At 38.1% G+C, this 22,986-nt stretch overlaps 1 protein-coding gene across 2 annotated transcripts; it reads left to right on the top strand.

Annotated features, from left to right (window-relative positions):
- The first annotated feature begins 2,072 nt into the window (after window positions 1–2,072).
- Window positions 2,073–20,585, top strand: c1ql4b (complement component 1, q subcomponent-like 4b). Of its 2 annotated transcripts, XM_062997026.1 has the most exons (3): window positions 2,184–2,812; window positions 3,882–3,924; window positions 15,320–15,576. In XM_062997026.1, coding segments are annotated over exons 1-3 (588 nt in total). In that variant the 5' UTR covers window positions 2,184–2,269; the 3' UTR covers window positions 15,322–15,576. The 2 variants fall into 2 exon arrangements, with proteins under 2 accessions (XP_062853097.1, XP_062853096.1); XM_062997027.1 differs by lacking the exons at window positions 3,882–3,924; window positions 15,320–15,576 and adding an exon at window positions 20,387–20,585 and having other exon boundaries at window positions 2,073–2,812.
- Window positions 20,586–22,986: the final 2,401 nt, after the last annotated feature.

Genomic DNA, 22,986 nt, shown 5'->3' with positions numbered 1-22,986 from the left:
TTCTCTGCTTTATTTATGATAAACGAACTGCATTGATTGAAATGAATTTAACAGCAGATTAAAACTACAAAACCATGCTTTACTGATTACATTTTTCTTACACGATACAAAGCCAACAAGTTTTAGGACCCACGACAGCTAAAGCAAACTGGACACGGAATGGAATCGCGTCAGGTGAGGAACTGTTTGTTACACGGCGCGTGTGTGGGAGAGGCAAGTGAAGGCAGCTCTGGTGTGACGGAATAGCCTGGAATCGGTGCATCACTTTACTGGAGCTGCACTTTATCTCTCCGGTACAGGTAAGCTGTATTTTACAGATTTAACTTCACAAACCTACCACTATACCAAAGTATTCACATTTTTGTTTAGTTAGTAAGTATTTTAAAGACTTTTAATGTACATAGTTTGCTGTATAACAATTTCTTGAACAGAATTTCACCTCATGTGCTTAGCGCTGATAGCATGAATAAAGAAGCAATTTGTCATTAAATTAGTTCAAACAAACCTCAAAAATTCGGTTAAACTTTTATTTGCTTGTGTAAAGCTTAAAAGTAATTTAAATGAAAGTGACTTACGAACAGGCTAACCTATTTAAATACTTATTTAATGACCGAAAATAATTTATTCTTGGTGTTAAACTAATTTATTGTAAGCTAATGTTTACATGCTAATAAAAACAACTTATTTAATATGATTAATAATGACTTTTTACTAACAATTACTTAATGTAGGGTAACTGTAGCTAAAAATCATGATTCTTTTTTGAAAAGTACTTCCAATAACAGAAATGTTCACATTTTTTCAGTTCTTTGCCAGCCCTCATTTCTATTATTTACTTGTGTTTTAAGTGGGACATCTTTACTGTCAAAATCTGGACAAATGCAAACTTTTTAGTGAATATTTTAATAATATTATGTGATGACACAATGGTTTATTAATATTTTGTTTATTTGCATATTAAAAATGTTATTTTAAATAATTTGTGTGTATTATGTTGAATAAATGTGATATAGAAAGTGGAGTGTACTATTTAGAAAATCTTCACATATTTCATAAGTATTTTTAAAAAATGTAATTTTAAATATTGAGTTTGTTCTTCTCTTTAAATCTCCATTTACACAAAGGAAAGACAATTTCAGAAATGGCTATTTTTTGCCCCACATGAAAACATTTCTTTATCATTTTTTTACATTTATTTCCCAATCATCCCCAATAACTTTACATACTATTTTAACATATTTTAAAGTGTTGTATAATTATGTTGATAAAAGGGGAAATGTAACGGTAAGTAGTAATCACTGTCATGGCAAGGATGTAATGGACGCAGCACAAAAAGATATGTAATTTATTTGCTTATACATTATGGCTGTTTTACAGTGTGATAAATGCATACTAGGACAGAAATAGGGACACAGTAATGATGTTAGTGGGCCAGATCATTATGTGTGCCCACACTATGGGTGCAAGTACAGTTGCTCACCTGCATTGCCCGTAGTAATGCCACTGATGTTGACTATTAATAAATAATTAATGCTAAAATACAATGAATGTAATGTATTGAACTTGTATATTATAATTAATGTTTTCTTTAAATGGTGTGCACATGGATTGTTTTTTTAATTCTATGTGTATACAAACTTTCTGATTCCATAAACTTTCTGTGCCTTTGCTACTTTTATCCAGTTGAAACGAACATATACCCTGGATACAAGATTTCATGAAGAAAACAGCTGATTTATTATTCGGATGCAAGAAAGACGGTTTTGGAAAAATCTGTAATGTGGATATGGATGTGGGTGTGCTAAGGATTTGCCAGACACACAGTGCTCGTCTATGCTGGAGGAACGTATTACAAAAATAATGCAAAGCTACACCATTATCAACTCACAGCATTTATAGAAATACAATACCATTACAAAATCCATTACAGGACAAATATTTGGAGGAACATCTGCCTATAGAACTATAGAAAAATTGGAAGTCAGTAATGACTAATAAGGAGGGTTTTTCCAAGCATTATTTATGTAACTGATACAGTTAAATTATATATTACTGAAGTGGGAAAAACAAGTTTAAGAGCTGTTTCTCTACACGGTTTCGATCATTGTTTATTAATTTAAACCTTTACTTTCACTCTAGTCGGCTATATCTCTCAAAATTCATTCTGGCCGGCCCCGTGTCTTCTAAAGGAGAGGAGGACTTCCTCTCTATTGCGGTATCTCGACTAAGCCGCAAAAAGCGTGTGATTGGCGCTGCAGTCTGTGTGGCCATGGTGCTGGTGCTACTGGTCGCCATTCCACTTTTGGTCCACAGCACCAAGCTGGGTGGAGCTTCAGGTGGGGGAACTCATTATGAGATGTTGGGCAGTTGTAAAATGATGTGCGACACTCTTCCACCAAGCAACGAACTTACACCTGTTTCTCCACCTCCACATGATGTCCCTGCACGCAGAGGAGGAGGAAAGTCAAGCTTTCGTGGCATCCCAGGCTTACCTGGACCTCCTGGTCCACGCGGACCCCCTGGTGAACCAGGCAAACCAGGTCCTCCAGGTCCCCCAGGTCCAGGCCCAGGAGGATATGTCCCATCATTCTACAGCCCCAAAATTGCATTTTATGCTGGCCTGCGCAAGCAGCATGAGGGAACGGATATCCTCAAGTTTGACGATGTGGTGACCAATGTGGGGAATTATTATGAGCCCACCACAGGCAAGTTCACCTGTCCTTTGCCTGGGATCTACTTCTTCACCTACCATGTCCTCATGAAAGGGGGAGACGGAACCAGTATGTGGGCAGACCTCAAGAAGAATGGACAGGTAGGATGTAACTGTGTTTGTGTGTGTACAGGCGTCTAACTGACAATTAAATGTAAACTGACAAAACCACAAGCCACATAAACCACAAACTTGGACCTAATTTGCTTAGAATAAATATTTTACCAGCATCTGTTTTTTTTATTATTATTTTTATTATTATTGATTTATTAAATAGAAAAAAAAAATAGGATGGCTTCAGTTCATTGAGTTTAAGAGCAATCAGTTTATTTCAAGAGCAGATGCATTTTTCTCATATGCAGATTAAATTTGATTCCATATAGAAATATATGTGTAATCTCTCCAAATTTACTTTGCTCAAGCATGAAACTGATATGTGTACCCGAATTTACTCTTGTTTTTTTAAATATTTTGTTTGCTTTTTCTCTCGACTTTTTTTAGCGCGTCCAATTGCCCGATTTTGTCACGCTTCCTCTCCACTAATGCCGACCCCCGCTCTGATTGGAGGAGAACAAAGCTAACCCACGCCCTCTCCGACATGTGGGCAGCAGCCGTATGCATTTTGTCACCCACGCTAGGCGAGTGCATATATGCGAATCAGCCTTGTGTACGGAGAGACACACCCTGATCCCCACGCGTTCCCCGCCTCTGTGCAGGCGCCATCAATCAGCCAGCAGAGGTCGTAGTGCATCAGTTACGAGGAGTCCCTATCCGGCTTAATACCCCAAACCTATATGAACAACAGGCCAATCGTTGTTCATGTGGCCGCTCAGCCCAACCGGATGGCAGAGCTGAGATTCACTATGAAAATCCCAGCTGTCTCATGCTGAGTTATGCTTTAATGCTGTAAAGACCATTTTGGTGCAGAGGCTTCTTTCTTATAATATTACCTATGAATATGTTTTGGACAAACACACACTTATAAGTTCCCTATTCAATTACAGAAAAATAAAAGTTGCAGAAATTCTTAAAACCCCCAAACTACCACAATGTACATGTTTATTACAATTGTATTTAAACATATTTATTACAATTTTATGTAAACTTCTTAAAAGTAATTTAGCCTTTGTAAATTGCTGCCCAAGAAATATGTTTTTGTCATCTGTTGTAGCCTGTTGTGTCCCTGCTGGTGAAAAAGGTGTTGAACCACCAATGTAAGTGGAATTCAATTAGATGCAACCTGTAGTCACTGGGCCTATGCATTTGATCAAAGTTTTGCCTGTGACTTACTATCTGCTTATTATTTAATATAGCAAATTCTTATTTAGTAACATATTTTAATTTCTTTTCCACCCTCTGCTCTGTCACGGCTCCTCAGTCAAATGACAGCTACCAACCTGTTAGGGTGCAGGTTAACACATGGTTTGTCTCTGACACATTAAGCCAGCTCATGTGACATCAGAGCACAGATCAGTGTGCTAAAAGATCAGCGGCCTGGTGAGCTCACATACACGTGTGATTGGTTAGTGTTACTCAATGAGAACAGGAATGCCAAGCCTGCTGCTTACCTGCCACTTGAGAAAGACCAACTGTTTTGTCCAGTCCAGATGTTATCAGGCTATATTAGCAAATGATGCTTGTGAGGGAACATAACCAAGCTATAACCAAATAAAAACTTTCATTAAGTTAATAAATTACCTACATTTCTCACATACGTGTTTGCTGAAAATACAAATACGTAGTTTGGCATTAGAGTGGAAAAGTGTTACTCTTCATTTATATCAACGCACACATTCATTCTACTAAGTGACAATAGTTTAAGGCATTTTTAAACATGCTGTCTGCTAAGGTTGGCCTTGTTTCCATCATTCTATGTCAGTTTGTATATCTGTTTATATAGGAAAATAGTGTATCTATGTAAAATGTGTTTAGTTACTCAGTGACACTGAGTGACAGTTTTAAAAAGGCAGTGACTGGTTGTAAGTATGCATAGGGATGGATTTGTTAGCTGTTGTCATCCTGCACTGAAAACTGTCACGCAACAAGTAAGGACTTTAATAAATTTCTCAGCAAGACAAGGTGTAACAACAACGAGGCTTCATAGTAAGGAATGTTCTCCAAACGTAATCCTGTCAGACATTCAGATGTAGGACTATGGTGAAAGTTAAGTCAACAAACCGTATTATTTTTTCCTTTCCCAGGTTAATATTTTTTGCTCTCTACATCAAGTGATGCATGATTGTGCATTAGAGTTTGATATAAAAAGATTCCAAGTAGCAACAGTGCATTGGTTAGTGCTATGCTGTATTTAGCAGCTATAGTATAGAATGTATGTCTATCCATGACAGCAAGCTTCCAATTTCAACAGCATTTCATCTTTGCAGATGCTTTCTGTAATGCTGCCATAATATTTTTCTTTTAAAATATTACATTAGTTTCCAGCATTTGTGATTGTACTTGCAATTCAGATATTCAATTTGTTGTCCTCTTTTAGTTGCCTTCTGTTGCTTTCGAATCTCACATATTAAGGTGCTAATTGTTTAAAGTCTATTATAGCTTTTTCTGGTTGATCAACCATAGTACAGTCACATGTGCAGCTGTGGTTGTAATTCGAACACACTTATAAGACACTTTATTATAATAATTATTGAACACTTTAAAATCAGGTTGCGCTTTTATGATGTCTCTGTTTGTAAACCCTGTTTTTAGCTATCAAAAAAATCATTGTGGTACAAAACTAACAATCTGTTATGGCAAAATATTAATAAAATTCATTACACTCATCATTCAAACAGAGAATTACATTAAAAAAAAAAGACCACAGACACATGCTGTTTATTCTCTATGTTTTTGTGGAGTGGAATGAAATGCAACAGCTGGAAACAGACCTCATAGGACCACAGGATTTTAACCAAAAAAGTAAAGAGAGTACCAGAGAACTAGCAGAAGAAAACACAAGCCTCCATCTGGTGAAACATGACACAGATCAGGGATTCAGCTGCTCTCAACTCAACCGTTCTGTTGTCATTTGAGTCACACAACAGTGGAGAAAAAATGTAGGGATTATCCAAAGAGAGATGAAAAATTCCCTTGTTAATATGTGTCGACACACACTCTGTCATATACACCTGAACATGTGTCTCACACACACACACACACACACACACACTTAAGCACACACTTACATACTGCCTTCTCCTCTTGGCTGAGATCTCTTGGGAGGCTTTGTGAAGCATTTAAAAAAAAACGCTTAAATTATTTATTTTTTAAAATGTAGCACCACCTGTAAACACTGTGCACAAGACAGGAATACACCCTGGACTGGGTGCCATTCCATTTTAGGGCAACACACACACAGTCACGCTATAGGTAACCTTGTGCATGTTTTTTGGTAAATTAAAGGAATTTTTAGTCAACCTGGGATGAGCTCAGGACAAAAGAACTGTGTCATTTCTGCAAAGAATTACAGAATCTCTCTCTTTACAAAAAAAGTTGGATTTTTGATGTAGCTTGGACTGTTAAGATACAACAGTTTTCTGAAGTACTTCTGAACCCATGTTGCTACACTTATTGTAGTAGCGTGACCGTTGCTCATGCAATGCTGTCTTGAGAATGTTACACACATTCAATAGTAGTTTCCAGCCTTGCCATACACAGACTTGCTTTAATCTCTTTACAATATTATGCATGGTAGATGTTAAAAGACCTAAACTGTTTGCAATTTTGCATTAAGAAATCTTTCTGAATGTTTGTTTGTTTATTAGGATTTTAACTCTCATGTTTTACACTTTGGTTACATTCATGACAGAAACAGTACTTATTGATTACACAAGATTCATCAGTTCACAAGTTTAATGACAAACACAGTCATGGACAATGTTGTATCTCCAATTCACCACATTTGCATGTTTTTGGACTGTGGGAGGAAATCGGAGCTCCTGGAGGAAAACCCACGCAGTCACAGGGAGAACATGCAAACTCCACACAGGACCCGGACTGCCCCACCTGGGGATCGAACCCAGGACCTTCTTGCTGTGAGGCAAGTGCTACCCACTGAGCAACCGTGCCGCCCAAATTTTTGAATGTATTGACAATTCTCTAATGAGGTTTGGCACAAAGAGATCGGCCACAACCCATGACACTGAGCCTTGAATTTTCCTTGTTTACCTAGTCATGATAACCTTCATACTTTCATATCATGATAATTCACCTGCTTATTGAGGAATGTTTTAAATTGATGTAACTTGAATAGTCTACAAACATTTCACACTTATTTTGCCCCCTCTTACAACATTTTGTGTGTTGAATCAAATTCTAAATTTGTTCATATTTATAAAATACAATCAGGTCAGTTGGCCAAACATTACAAGTAATTTCTTTGTACTTCTGTCAGTTAGATAAAGGTTTAAGAACACTAACAAATCACAGAATGTTTTTTTTTTTTTTTTGGTTTTTGGATTTTACAAAAATGCAAAAGTTCCGAACTTAAAAAAATTGAGCTTGTAAGTAAAGAAAAAATTAAACTTAAAATCTTGTAAATCTCTGAACACTATACTAGCCTGTTAATTGTTAAAAACGTGTACATCAGTGTACAGAGATATTAGTGTACAATAAAAGTCCAAATAATCTCATGAAATGTATTATTAACACAACTTAATGTTAGAGAAGATTAAAAATGCTCTTTTTCAAATTAAGCAATATGGTAGTTCTTTGTCGTGCACAATTTTCCAACAAAACATTGTTAAATCAGAAATCCTTTCGACATCCACCATTTTTCTCTTTAAACCCCCTTCCTAGAGGAGTAACACAACTGCTCCCCTGATACTCATATAACACAAACTGTTTTATTGCAGCATATCCACCACTATCCACCTATTACAGGCCATAGGCAGACTGTTTATTGATTTAACACCAGCTCTATTAAGTTTAAAAGGACGATAAATATGTGAGCTGGAGGATTAAAAAAACAGAGAGAGGCTGTGTTGGTTCAGCCAGCTATGGTTTGATATCATTTATTGTCATTCACTGCTTTCCACATCTGCTAAATCATTCATGTTTTTAGGATGAGTTTCCACTTTTCCACCTTTGGTACACTCACACACACACACACACGCATACACACACATTATCTTCTTATGGTCTTTGTGTTCTCATCTGTTATCATTCATACCATTTAAATTATTTAAATCGTCTCAAGTTTTCTCAAACAGCCTTAGTTTATAAAGCTGGTCTTTGATTTAATGTGAGTTTAGGTAAACATTTTGGATTCTGCTCAAATTAGTTTTTAAAAAATAGGGGATAGATGATCCTGTACCATTGTATACTGTGAGAGAGAGCAGGATTGTGTATGATAATAAAGAGTTGAGGGGAGAAAAGCATGATAGATAGCTAATCAGAGGAAAGCAGACAGAGGGTTCGACTGAGTTGCAGCAAGGCCAGAGGCAGAACAACCATCAGATCAGTTTAAGTGAGATAGATGAGTAAAATTAAGAGAGAGTGACCAAAAGTAAACGTCTAGGGATCATACTACAGGAACATGATAGGATTTTTTTTATAAATAATACCATGCACCTCACGCAGTGTGAGAAAAAACATTAACAAGTGATTTCCAATGGTGATTCATAGAAATCCATGCTATTATTTACACTCCATGTAGTGGCCATGAGGTATTTTAAGACATTGGTATTTTATGACATTTTATGTGCCTCCTCAAAATATACAATCATTAGAAAAATAATCAAGAAAAGTAATTGGGAGAAGAAATGAGTGCAATTAGTGCTTTTTGTCACCACAGTGGATACTGATCAAAGTCACAGGTTTTCTGAAAATATGACAAATTCTACAGATTTCAAACTGCACCTCATTTTTGTTAGGCTTACAGGCTTTGGCCACTTTACTTGGCAGAATTGTTATTCAAATTTCAACCACACTTGCTGGTTTTCTGGCAGAAACTTTTCAGTACAGTTTACATATTCTGATAAGTTTGAGATCAGGACCTTAAATCACCTTTTTCCCCTTCTAACATTGGTCTTTGTTTTATTTTACCACAGAAGTTCTTATTTTCTGTGTAATAGCCTTTAATTTTTGGGAAGGCTTTCCACATGGTTTTAGAGTGTGACTAAGAGTGTGCCTGGAGAAGTCAGGCACTAATGGTGGACGAAAAGTTCCAGCTTTGTCAAGTGACGTTCCTATTGATTTCGGTGGGTTAAGGTTAGGACTCTGTGTGGGCAACAAGAGTTAATCTACAACAAAGTTATCAAACCATGTCTTTATAAACCCGCACAAGGACACAATCATGCTGAAACAGTGAAGGACCTTGCCTAAACTGTTGCCTTAAAGTTAAAAGAAAAGATGAAAGCAGTTTTTACACCTGTTAGCAATGGGTGTGACTGAAACCCCTGAACTTAATAAATGTTAGTGGTGGCCAAATAAATTTGATATTAAAGTGTAGTGTACAGGTTTTACAAATGTCTGCTCTTTTGACTTTACCGTACACTTTTAGTCAAAAAGGGACCTCTGTACCTTAATGTTAATACGATAATGTTGGCAAATGTTGATCAACCTTCAAAATCCTTATATTGTTGGACACATCAAGGTCATTTTACTTACCTTAATTTTGGTTACCATGACAACCATTTGTGTTTCCGCTCAACAGCAGCAGACGACAATAATGTACCACAAGACAAAAAGGTTTTTACCACTGAGGACAGAATTTTTATTGAGAACTTTTATCTGTTTAAAGGTTATAAAATGTAGGAAAATACTGGCTGAATTTTCAGAGAAAAACAGGAATAAAGGAAGACTTAAAAATTGCTGTACAAGATTTGTGATAGTAAAGCAGACGACTAAAAGCATGCGTACCTGTGACAGCATTGCACAAGTTCAAGAACTTGTGATCATGTCAGATTTCTAGAGAAACTGGACTTCGTCAGTCTGGATTATTCAGCATGATCCTGTGCTGCAAAGGAATTTTGAAAATTGATTAACATTTGCCAAAGTTTTGGGCAAAGTTACAAAGGTCTCTTTTTGACTTAAAGTGCAGATGTACCCAATAAATTAATTAATGACGTAAAGAAGTAAAAACATGTGAAATGTGAAAGATGATTTCATAAATTAGTGTATATTTAAAATGCACATGCAGAATATTTTTCTAGTCCATTAGTTTGAAATGTGAAAAGTAGGGTCATCTTAATGAAGGGTGTAAAGTATTTAATGAATTTATGCACAAATTACTGTCATTACAAGATATCACTACTGTTGAGCTAAATTCAATAATTATTTCATGGCTATGTAAACCCATATATAACTCTCGAGCCTTGTTTTTCCCCTTCTCTTTTTTGCCTTCCACTTTCCTTCTGTTTATCCTCTGTCATTTCAGTTTGCTCTCTACTCACTTTTTTCCTTCATCCTGCTTACTCTCTCTCCCTCTTCCTGAGCTCTCTCACTTCATGGTGCTGTCAGGGTGCCACAGAGCTAATTACAGCATGAGGTGGTAGCCCAGGCTTTAACATCTTGTCAATTAAACCGCAGCTAATGAGTTTACATCCTCCAATTAAGTCGTTAATTTAGCTGATGATTCCAGTCCACATTACCGTGATAGATTTGAGGCCGCCAGCGATACTCTCAATAAGATATTTAGTGCATCACTGGAGATTTTGCAGGCTCTTCCTGCACTGCACTGTTCTCTGTTCCTTCAAAGCTCATCTTGTTATTCTTTTCCCTTTCGCTTTCTTGCTCTCTCAATTTCCTGTGTTTTCGTTGCCCTTTCAATAGAGCAGCCTAAAGGTCGCGCTCATACAAACGCCAAGATTAACGTGATTCTGTGAGGAGGCACAGTAAAGGACACCCTTACCACACACATGCATATACATACAGTCTTAACCTAGATCACAATTATGTTGATGTTAAACTTTCAGATAGGACGGCTTTTATCAAACTGGTGTCTGTTTACAGTGAGCAACCAATTAGGGATCTGCTGATGGAGCAGCAGACACCTGAACCACCAATTAGCCTTCAGCGGTGCTGAACATCACAGAGCATTAGAGAGACAGAAAGGCAGAGAGGGAAAAGCTGTGATGAGTAAAGCTAAGAACTAACATTAAGCTCACAAAAAACTGCAATGATTCTCTTGAAACAAGAATATTGTTCTCTTTTAGTTTTGTTTTACCCATTAAATGCTTACATTTTTAGCTTTTAAAAAATGTATTGTAATAATACTGAAGAAGAACCTACATCACAGCTTTTTTATTTCATTTTTATCAACCACTTTATCCTGGTCAGGCTTGTGGGTCACGTTTCACCAGGACACACTGGGCACAGGGCAGGATTATCCTGGACAGGTTGTCAATGCATTGCAGGGCTTTGACTCCATCCTCTACCCAGCAGTGGTCAGACTGGTATACTCAAAAACTCTGGGTGCAAGAGTGCAAAAGATAAAACTTTGGGTTTTATCTTTTCTATTTTCCAATTTCATGAAGCAGTTGTGTTTTGTAACAAAAACAAAACTCATTCCACTGTTAATACCTTTCAACTCTTTACTGGATAATGAAACTGGTCTGGGTGTTTGGGAAAAGAGGTGATTGCCCCACAGGGGCATAATCATTATAAGCCCCGGCGATCTCAGTGAAAAAAAGAAACAACAGAGATGGATTAGAGAAGAAACTAAAGAGGATCGCTGAATTGCATCTACACCAGATACTTCATCCACCAGCGAGCTACAATCCAAAGGAAACTCAATGCACCATTAGCAATATAAAGTACAAGCACTTCCACATACCATTGCTAGACACAGCTTGTGTCCAAAATGGATCTCTTGTGAAAGCAACGTAGAAAGGACGGCAAAAATAGAAGAATTCTCTCAGACCACCTACTTGTATTTCTGACAGCTGCACACAAAAATGATGGTATAAGCACAAGAGAAATGGACCACACCACCAGCTAAGTTCCTGGAAACCAGATCAAAGAACACACCAGCGAAAGGACCAGCGGGAGAAGTCGCGGCAGATCGTCAAGTTCAACCATCAGCCTGGCAGAGCATTCTAACAAACCAACAAAGAGACACACAGACAAACTAGCAGGCAGAAGAAAAATAAAATAAAAAAGAATAAAAGAACCCAGCACTGAGCCGAGTTCAAAGGCTGCTTCCAAAGGAACACGACCCAGCTAATGTAAAAAATTCTTGATTAGATACAGAAAGTTTTTAAATTGCTGTTTGAAGAGACCAGCTCTTTCATCTGCACCTTCATGCCCGCTGCCAGCCGACATAGGCTTGGTGGGTGGGCGCATTGCAGGTTGGAGCTTGTGGGTGCCTAAAAACATTTGTATTGGTTAATTAGGGGTACAATCACCGAAGGTGCTGAAACCCTGTTGTTTTTGTTAGGATTTTTCTTCTTCTTTTTCTCTGATAAAACAAATTGCAAGGACCAAACTGTAAGTGGTACGAACATGAGACTTGGTCAGAGAGTAATAGTCTCGACTGGCAAATTTAAGGTCCATATCTCTTTTTTTTCTGAGTACTTGTCTTATGCCCTACAATACCCCTCAAGAAACATTTCGCTGTGCCAACTTAGACCTTAAGCTAATTTGCATAATATGCTAAATCACCCCACATGCACAATAATATTATCGTCACATAGTATTTATTTAAAAAACATGTTGGAATTTCTATACAGCGTCTTTGTCAGATGCTAATCAAAAACATTGGTAAAGCAAGCACACATACTCAGAAAACATTGCACCAATTTTACCAAACTTCAGAGGCAAATGTGACTAAATCACGCACCCTACCGCACATGAAACTATAACATGAGCAGTGGCGGCTGCTGGTCTTTCAAAGAGGGGAAGCTCATTGTCGGCTTACATCATAAAATTTGTCAATTTATTTATATATAAATTCTGCCTTCCGTTCCTTTTCAAGAAAATGGCCTGTGATCCTATCGTACCAAGTAGGCGTCTTTTCCAGGAACTTGACCAGTGTCCTGAAACAAATACTATGAGTGTGTTTTATTTACACAATGAACAATGGAAATGGTCAAGTAATTTCACCAAGCAAATACCAAGAAATGGGTTGCAGTTTGTCATTCGACTTCACTTGCAAAATCCGCGATGGGACTGAAGCTCCCAGTGATTAAGTGACGTGTAGATCTCAAAATAGCTGTCAATCAAAACGGGATTCAGCCTTTCGACTGATCCTCCAATCATCTTGCAGAAGCTCCGCGTCCAGACCCGCCCACAGCTCCATTCACCCCCAGAGACGCTCAGCGTCCGGGGGCGGGACAAAATCATGGCATTTATCCAATGACCGGCGAGTTTCGAAGCAATGAAAAAACCCGTTCCATGCAGCCCCATTGAAGTGAATAGACGCGCAGCTTCTACGGGCAAATGCATTGACGCTACAGGAGTCAGTCGATTTGTGATAAGTAGCTGATTCTGAACGAACTCGTCTTCGAGATGAACGTGTTCTAACGCATTTGTAGTCAATGAAATGTTAACACAACTGTACATATTTGACCATTTAATTTTTGACATTTTAGGGGAAGCTGAGCTTCCCTTGCAGTCTTCGAGAAATCGCCACTGAACATGAGTGTACCGTTTACAGTGACGTGTAGAAACAAGGAGGTGATTTTAATGTTATGGCTGATCAGTGTATATAACTAAATTTTGTGTTTACTCACCTATTGCTTATTTAAAATTAAGTTTAAATATTAGACACATTTAAGCGTGACAAATATACAGTATGTAAACAGTAAATTACCTTTTCACAATGATTTTACTTTTCTCATTCTCTTTATCACCCATATTTACTTTACTCGATGTCACACTTAGCGCACACATACATTTACTCACACAAGTTACTCCTAGTCTATTGGATGACTCTATTTGACCGCCATGCCCAGTGCAGGGCTCCGTTTATTGTGATACAGTGAAGTTATTGTGGAATGGGCCCCATTAGGAGCAGCACCGAGCCTCCGCCAGTGGCAATTACGCCGCCGGCGCACCTCCCCCTGCAGTCCAACTGTCCCACGGGAGCTGCCACCTCACGCCACTAATCAATCTGATTTAAGTCAGACAGGGACGCGCAAGCCTGCACCGACCGTGCCGGGGAGACACGCGCGTGACCTGCATCTCATTCAGAAGCAAGCGAGTAAAAATGTCGTTGTGTTTCTGAGGACGAAGAGACATGGGGGAGACAGGGATAATTAATGAGGGGATGTGAGAGGAATTAAGGACAACATGAGAAAATGCCGGATTTGAGACCCGAACCTAATACATACAGAATTACATTTCTCGTTTGACTCTTAATTAAATGAATAGCTTCATCAAATATTATGCTATATTTATTTTGTTAAATGAATAGCTCATTCCAACATAGCCTGCCCCAGTGACCTGTACAATTCAATCATCTGTACATTATTATAAAAATGTTATTGCAATGCTGCTATCGAAAATCCATTATATATGCAAATCAGCACTCCTGCAAACAACAAAAACTGGACAACATCACAGGCTGTCCTCCTAAATGCAAAGTTCCTGATGGGCCTGGTCTAAAACACCCTTACTCACTCATGTTTAGCAAGCAGGAACAGGAAGCTCTTGCCACTGTAACAGTTTTGTGTGCATCAGTATCTGTCCACACTGGTGCTGTAAAACTAACTCAGTTATTCTCCCAGTTTAGTCATGGTTTCTGTCCACTGGTTGTATCTAAATCTAAAACATGACAGATACACCCCAGTGTTTTAAAGTGTCACTGGACCCACTACTGACCAGGATGAAGTGGTAAGTGAAAGTAAATGAATCATAAAGGTATGAAGTATTGACTATCTCAGAACAAATTATATATTTACTGATCAGCCATAACATTAAAAACTACCTTCTTGTTTCTACACTCACTGTCCATTTTATCAGCTTCACTTACCATATAGGAGCACTTTGTAGTTCTACAATTACTGACTGTAGTCCATCTATTCCTTTACATACTTTTTTAGCATGCTTTCACCCTGTTCTTCAATGGTCAGGACCCCCACAGGACCACCACAGAACAGGTATTATTTAGATGGTGGATCATTCTCAGCACTGCAGTAACACTGACATGGTGGTGGTGTGTTAGTGTGTGTTGTGCTGGTATGAGTGGATCAGACACAGCAGTGCTGCTGGTGTTTTTAAATACCGTGTCCAACTCCAGCAGCGCTGCTGTGTCTTATCCACTCATATCAGCACAACACACACTAACACACCACCACCATGTCAGTGTCACTGCAGTGCTGAGAATCATCCACCACCTAAATAATACCTGCTCTGTGAAGGTCCTGGGAGAGTCCTGACCATTAAAGAACAGCATTAAAGGGGGTAACAAAGCATGCAGAGAAACAGTTGGACTACAGTCAGTAATTGTAGAACTACAAAGTGCTTCTATATGGTAAGTGGAGCTGATAAAATGGAGTGAGTGTAGAAACAAGGAGGTGGTTTTAATGTTCTGGCTGATCGGTATATATGACTATAAAATACATTACAGCTTCAACAACTGAAATTCCACAGCAGTAAATATGTATCTTCATTTTAACCAGCTGACCCATTTTTTATGCCCATCCATAGATGTAATGTGTTTTGCAGAAGCCGTATTGGACTGACAGCATTATTCTGGTATGTGCTAACATTGACAGGCTGGAATGATAAAGTGTCAGGAGCAGTGAGTGGACCCGAGGCAAATTTACATACACGAGCCCAGTGTAGCAAAGTGAGGTTTAAGTCTTGAGAATTTAATCCGTCTTGCCAGAGGCTGTCAAGGAACCAAATGGAATCCAAGACTGCCATTTACTTTTGAGCTAAAGAAAACTGGTGTCATACAGTTTTTTTGTCCGAAATGTACATACACAGAATTGTAATGAATTTTGCTTATTAGTTATTAGTTTGTGACTGAACTGTGTTAAAAAATTACACATTTAATTGTTTTTTTTTATTTATATTATTGTATGTTTAAAAAATGTGTAAAAAAGTATAAATACAACAACACATTATTAATTTGGTTGATGTTCTTTAATGTCATTTAAATTTGTGACATGGCCTCTTATTCACTTTTGGGATTATGATTGATTCCTGATGTTGACTTCTCTGTGTCCACATAAACAGGGCTAGTTTGACTGCACCAATTTAAAAGTACATGGAACAGTGGTCTCTTGCCTAGAAGAAAACCCTAAACTGTCACGTTATGCTGAAAATAAATTTGTTTGGAGTGTCATGTATAATCTAAGAACCACCAAAAAGCAAGAAGCAGATTAAGGTCTTCAAGGCCATGGTAGTACTTGATTGACCAAAGGCAGTGTTTCAGCACCTTTTAACACAAACCAGATCTGTTCTTATTTTGGTGTTACAAAATTTCTTTTCAGCATATGGTTACAGTTTTGTTAATTCAGTAACCTTAATGTTTTTTAATGGGTTTAGTTAAATTAGCGCTATTTATATGGGAACAAAGAGATCACCAGCTGTAATCAGTGAAGTGGAATTAGGAGGTCATAAAACAAAGTTAAATGACACATATTTTCAGAAAATCCAAATGAATTTATGAAAGTTTTGGTGAAAGAAATATGTGGTCCCATTATTCAGTAACAGAAAAAGAGCAGTTTCATCATTTTAAATCATTAAAACCCTCATTAGTCACGTTTTTATATTAGGGGCCTGTGGCGCCTATATACACTGATCAGCCATAACATTAAAACCACCTCCTTGTTTCTACACTCACTGTCCATTTTATCAGCTCCACTTATCATATAGAAGCAATTTGTAGTTTTACAATTACTGACTGTAGTTTTTCTACATACTTTTTTAGCCTGCTTTTACCCTGTTCTTCAATGGTCAGGACCCCCACAGGGCCACTACAGTGTAGGTATTATTTAGGTGGTGGATCATTCTCAGCACTGCAGTGACACTGACATGGTGGTGGTGTGTTAGTGTGTGTTGTGCTGGTATGAGTAAATCAGACACAGCAATGATGATGGAGTTTTTAAACACCTCGCTGTCACTGCTGGACTGAGAATAGTCCACCAACCAAAAACATCCAGCAAACAGCGCCCTGTGGGCAGCGTCCTGTGACCAGTGATTAAGGTTTAGAAGATGACCAACTCAAACAGCAGCAACAGATGAGTGATCGTCTCTGAATTTACATCTACAAGGTGGACCAACTTGGTAGAAGTGTCTAATAGAGTGGACAGTGAGTGGACACGGTAATTAAAAACTCCAGCAGTGCTGCTGTGTCTGATCCACTCATACCAGCACAACACACACTAACACACCACCACCATGTCATTGACACTGCAGTGCTGAGAATGATCCACCACCTAAATAATATTTGCTCTGTGGTGGTCCTGACCATTGAAGAAGGGTAAAAGCAGGTTAAAAAAGTATGTAGAGAAATAGATGGACTACAGTCAGTAATTGTAGAACTACAAAGTTTTTCTATATGGTAAGTGGAGCTGATCAAATGGACAGTGAGTGTAGAAACAAGGAGGTGGTTTTAATGTTATGGCTGATCAGTGTATATTGTTGCGCTTTTATTACATATGAGCGGTATCGGTACCTGTTACGTAAAGGCCAGTACTTCTAGCAGTCTTTGTTTGGCATTTGTCTACCCAAGTGAGCCGCTGAACACGCTTCTGCATGTCAAGTCAACTTTATTTATATAGCGCTTTTTACAATAGACATTGTCTCAAAGCAACTTTACAAAATCCAGGACCAACAGATACAAAACCCCTGTTGAGCAAGCCGAGGGCGACTGTGGCAAGGAAAAACTCCCTGTAAATTACAGGAAGAAACCTTGAGAGGAACCAGACTCAGCAGGGCCCATCCTTCTTGGGTGGTCTGAAGGATACTTTAAATAAATAGGATTTACACAAATCAGACAAACACAGAATTAAATTAACTAAAAGTTACAACTGGCAATAAATAAATAAATAATAATAGAGTTGTTATTCGGTCTAGTCTTCAGTAAAGTCTGTAGTGAGTTCTTGTCATTTTTGGTGCAATTATGCCTCCCGTCACATCCGGCAGGAGCAGCATCGTTGGCACTGCAGTCTCGACTTCAATCCTTAACCTTGGCGGGTAAACAGGTTTCCATCAGAATGCCCTCGGGGTAAAACAACAGAGAATGTAGTTAAATAATGTACAATGCTAGTTGAGTAAAACAGTTTTACAGAGAGTTTTAGACTCCGGCAGCCCAAATTATTACAGCATAACTAAAAGGGAGAGCGAGCAGGTAACAAGGTCATGAAGGCTTTCATAGGACATCAGCGTCCACCTCCCCTACCCAAACCTGAGTGATCGGACAAGAGAGGCAGAACGACAGCAACCCAACATCCCTGATCACCACAAGTTTCTATGACCAAGAACCCCCAAGCTCTGCACCTCTGTCTATACTAATCAAAAGCCTGAGAAAATAAATATGTTTTCAGTCTAGACTTAAACATTGAGACTGTGTCCGAATCCCGAACAGAGGCAGGAAGATTATTCCAAAGATGTGGAACTTTGTAAGCAAATGCTCTTCCACCAGCCGTGATCTTTTTAATTCTAGGAACTATAAGTAACCCTGCATCTTGTGAGCGAAGTAGACGCGCTGGGTTGTAGTGATTAATAAGTTCACTCAGATACTGTGGAGCCAGACCATGTAGCGCTTTAAAGGTTAGTCAAAGTATTTTGTAATCAATGCGGAATTTAACTGGCAGCCAGTGTAGAGATGATAGAACAGGAGTAATATGATCAAATTTTCTAGTTCTAGTTAGCACTCGAGCTGCTGCATTTTGAACTAACTGGAGTTTGTTTATGGATCTACCAGAGCATCCAGTTAGATGAGCATTACAGTAATCTAACCGAGAAGTTATAAACACATGGATCCGTTTTTCAGCGTCATTAACAGATAGTATATTTCTTATTTAAGAAATATTATGCAAATGATAGAAAGCAACTCTAGTAATATTATTGACGTGTGTATCAAAGGAAAGATCTGAATCTAGTGTGACACCCAAGTTTTTTACATCTGGGCTGGGAGTAACAGAGAAAGTGTTTAGGTTTAGCACCAGGTTAGACAACTTGTCTCTTGCAGCTTTAGAGCCAACAAGTAAAACCTCTGTTTTATCTGAATTAAGTAAAAGAAAATTACATGACATCCAGTTTTTTATGTAGTTTACACAATCTTCTATCTTACTGATTGTGTCAGTATCATTTGGTTTGGCTGATATATACAGCCGTGTGCCATCTGCATATCAGTGAAAATTTATGCCATGTTTATGAATAATTTCTCCTAGTGGAAGCATATAGAGTGTAAATAATAGCGGTCCCAGTACCGACCCCTGTGGAACACCACACTTAACTTTTGTAGTTTCCGAGCATTTATTATTTACATAAACAAATTGAGAGCGGTCAGTCAAATATGATTTGAACCAGGAGAGTGCGAGTCCTTTAACACCTACTGTATTTTCTAGCCTCTCCAGTAAAATGTTATGATCGACCGTATCAAACGCTGCACTAAGATCTAATAGAACAAGAAAAGAGACACATCCATTATCAGAAGACATGAACAACTCGTTAACTACTCTAATGCGTTTTCGGTACTATGGTTGGGTCTAAATCCAGATTCATTCAAATAAGAACATTACTGTTTGGAAACGACTTTTTCTAATATCTTAGAGACAAAAGGAAGGTTTGAAATTGGCCTATAATTAGATAAAACATGTGGATCAAGATTAGGTTTTTTAATCGGGTTTAATAACAGCACTTTTAAACAATGTAGGTACGTACCCAAGGCTAAGGGATGCATTGATTAATGTAAGCAGGGGCTCTACAATAGCTGGGAGTAAATCTTTAAGTAAACGAGTTGGAACAGGATCGAGTATACACGATGATGATTTTGATGATTTAATCAACGCAGTTGGTTCATTTGTTTGACTTTAGTAGTGCATGTTTAACTTTACCTGTAAAATCTTAAACAAAACCACACAAACACTGGAAAGTTCCTGAAAGAAATTTGATTTAATAAAATCATAAACTGTATATTAAATTTCACAGATCATAATAAAGTTGTTGCTCTAGTTGTTTAGTGTCAGAGTGTGTCTGTGTGCTTGAAATAAAAATCCAATACATCACATTTGTAAGTCAGTAGACCTTGAGGGATGGTGTATAATGCAACTGGTGTGTACAAATCTGTTATAACAGAAAAGCCTTTTTATAAATTACATGCAACACATGGATCAATAAACCCCAATCCCATTGGACTTCTCTCTTCCTCTGTTTCTTCTGACTCTACCTCTTGTGCAACTGCCTACACATAGAGAAAGTATTGTCCGATGTCCAATCAGATGTGAGGGTGTAAGGTCATTGCCCATCTCATCTATTTGAGATGAGCCCAGTGGACAGGAAGATACAGATGGCATTACAGCCAGAAGTATTGAGTGAGTGAAAGCGAAACACGAAGAGGGTGCTGTCTCAATTTTATCACCTTTACACCTGCAGTCATCATTCATCCCTCGAGTCAGATTGAAACTGTTCTGCCATTGTATATGCTCTGTGTCGATATTTTAAGAACTAAATCAAATTTAGACAAATCTACACGGGCAAGGCTGGAAAGATAATCTGATTGTGTGTGTGTGTGTGTGTGTGTTCTAATGCATTTTAACATGTGAAACTTTTTCTCAGGTAAGGGCGAGCGCCATCGCACAGGATGCTGACCAGAATTATGACTACGCATCCAATAGTGTGATCCTCCATCTAGACGTTGGGGACGAGGTGTTTGTGCAGCTGGATGGAGGAAAGGTTCACGGAGGAAACACCAACAAATACAGCACCTTCAGTGGCTTTCTCATTTACCCTGACTAACACCCAATCACAGATGAATCTGACGGTGAAACATCATATCCCTGAGTTTTAAAATTATGGTATTATGATGTGCATGTGTTGTTTTGATCATTTTTTAAAATCATTCTTACTTTTTCATGTTGTCCTTGCCAAGAGAGATTTTTCCAAACTGCACTAATCCACATTCATAAACACGTACACATTTAAACACATACCCAGAGTGCATTTGTGTTTAAAGTTAATATCCACAGGACTTCACTAATTCCACTCACAGGGAACACAGAAACAGGTCTCCTCATTTCTGTGCACTTGGTTGCCAAATAAATCAATACTTTTAATATAAAAGCAAAGCATTTAGCCAAATTCAATACTTTAATTCAGCCTAGTCTCAGTCCATCACATCCGTAGCATATATGCAACTTTACAGAACATGTAAAAACACTTATTTTAGTGTTTATTCAACATCTGTCCAAATGTGTGTCTTTATAATGCAAATTACCTTTACAACAATGTATACAGAACAGTATATCTTATCTTTGGATAAGTTTTGTCCAGCTTTTCAACAACACAGCAAAATACAGTATACATTAATTCATTCATCCACTCCATTCTGTTGAGGGTACTTGTGGCTGTCTTAGAAACATCGACCACAAGATGGGAACATACCCTGAACAGGGCAAGGCACCACACACTGTCTTAACCACATTTTCATTTATACTTATGTACAATTTAGAGTATCCATTTAACATATTGGGATGTTTTGGGGACGTTGAATGAAACTAAAGGACCCAGAGATCACCCACATGGGCATGGGAAGAACATGAAAAATCCACACTAGAGGATAACTGTTGGGGATGATAACTGTTAAAAACAGATCATAACCAGGACCAAAGGACCCTGCAGCTGTGCTGGACCAACACTAACTACTGTATCACCATGCTGCACCCTGGTGCAACTAATTAAGATTACTTAAGTTTAACCTAACGTTTCATTGCATTTATGGATAATCAGTACAAACACAAAGATAAAATCTGCTGGATAAAGTGGTTGTGACTAAACAATTTAGTTTACCAGTAAATACCTGTAAGTAATGAAGGTCAGTTCCGTCATTCACCCTCGGTAACCTGTTTATCTTGTTTAGGGCTGCGGTGGGTATAGAGCTTATCCTAGAATAACTGGTCACGAGGCATGAATGAACCATGCACAGGGCACCAACACACCTATTTATTTACACGTATGGACAATTTTTAGTAGCCAAAACACTAAGACAAGACAGTAAATATAATGTTTTGTAGTGGCCATAATCACACCTGTAAACAAACTGTCAGTGCTGTCAGTCATTATTGTCAATAGTGTTTATAATCTCTGAGCTTGCCACTCAGTGGCACAGTCAGCAGAAGGAAGTGTTGCCACATTAAAGGCTTAAACACTGCAGTAAGCAGCAATATGCACCCAGCCTCATGGTAAACGGAAGGCAAAATGCTTATAAGTGAATGTTAATGTGGCCAGTGATAGCTCAGGTAGTGGTCAGACTAGTAAACAGTAGGTTGCTGGTTCAAGCCCCACCACCACCAAGTTGCCACTGTTGGGTCCCTGAGCAAGGCCCTTAACCCTCAATTGCTCATCGTGTTCTGCTCATTGTGTAAGTCGCTTTGGATAAAAGCGTCTGCTAAATGATGAAAATGTAAATGTAAGTAATTAGTGATTTTTGGTATTTTTAGTACAGAGTAATGTTAAATTAATTTAAATGAATTTAAGACGTAGACTACAGATGCAGTATAAGACGGATATTAGATTGAGAAAGGGTCAAGTGTTCTTATTTTTTAGCCCATTCCATTCATAGTGGAAATTACAATCTTGACATTGCTTTTGTCTTTCTAATTGAACATGTTAGAAAATGAAAAAAGTGCCAACCCATATTATGTGATTGAATACAATGCGAGGAAATAAAGATTAAGGGTCTTGCTTAGGGGCCCAACAGTGACAACATGGCAGAGATAGGGCTTAAACAAACAACCTTTTGATCACTAGTCCAGTATTTTATTTCCTAAGCTACCACTGCCCTGACCACAACTTGAGTGTTCATCTTTGTCATTTATGTCCAGACTTTCCAGGTGCAACACACTTACTAACCTGACTTTGTCTATCAGACAGTGTTTAGGTAATGAAATCAAGAGCTTTGGATGACTGTGATCTGATTACTTTATCCTATATCTAAGTAATGTAGATATTTTAGTTAAAATGTATGGAATGACATTACAGTTACATTTTATGGATCATTTTAACTGATTGTGACCATTTGACCTGCTCTGTCAAAGCAGGAAAACACCAAAACCATACATACATGACTGTTAATGAAAATCTTTGGTCTATGAATGCTGTCTTTGTATTAAAAAAAAGGAAGTGCTATTTCTGGGTCATGTATAATCGGCCATGGACTA

Source organism: Trichomycterus rosablanca, chromosome 6 (genome assembly GCF_030014385.1).
Source record: "Trichomycterus rosablanca isolate fTriRos1 chromosome 6, fTriRos1.hap1, whole genome shotgun sequence".
Taxonomy (NCBI): domain Eukaryota; kingdom Metazoa; phylum Chordata; class Actinopteri; order Siluriformes; family Trichomycteridae; genus Trichomycterus; species Trichomycterus rosablanca.
Note: the sequence above shows the minus strand (reverse complement) of the source record. Positions and strands in the feature narration are given on the sequence as shown.

Excerpts from the sequence above, each read along its gene's own strand:
- c1ql4b (XM_062997027.1), top strand. The coding sequence starts at position 2,270 with ATGGTGCTGGTGCTACTGGTCGCCATTCCACTTTTGGTCCACAGCACC. Across the intron at positions 2,813-20,386 it reads ACCTCAAGAAGAATGGACAG|GTAAGGGCGAGCGCCATCGC; the intron begins GTAGGATGTAAC and ends ACTTTTTCTCAG.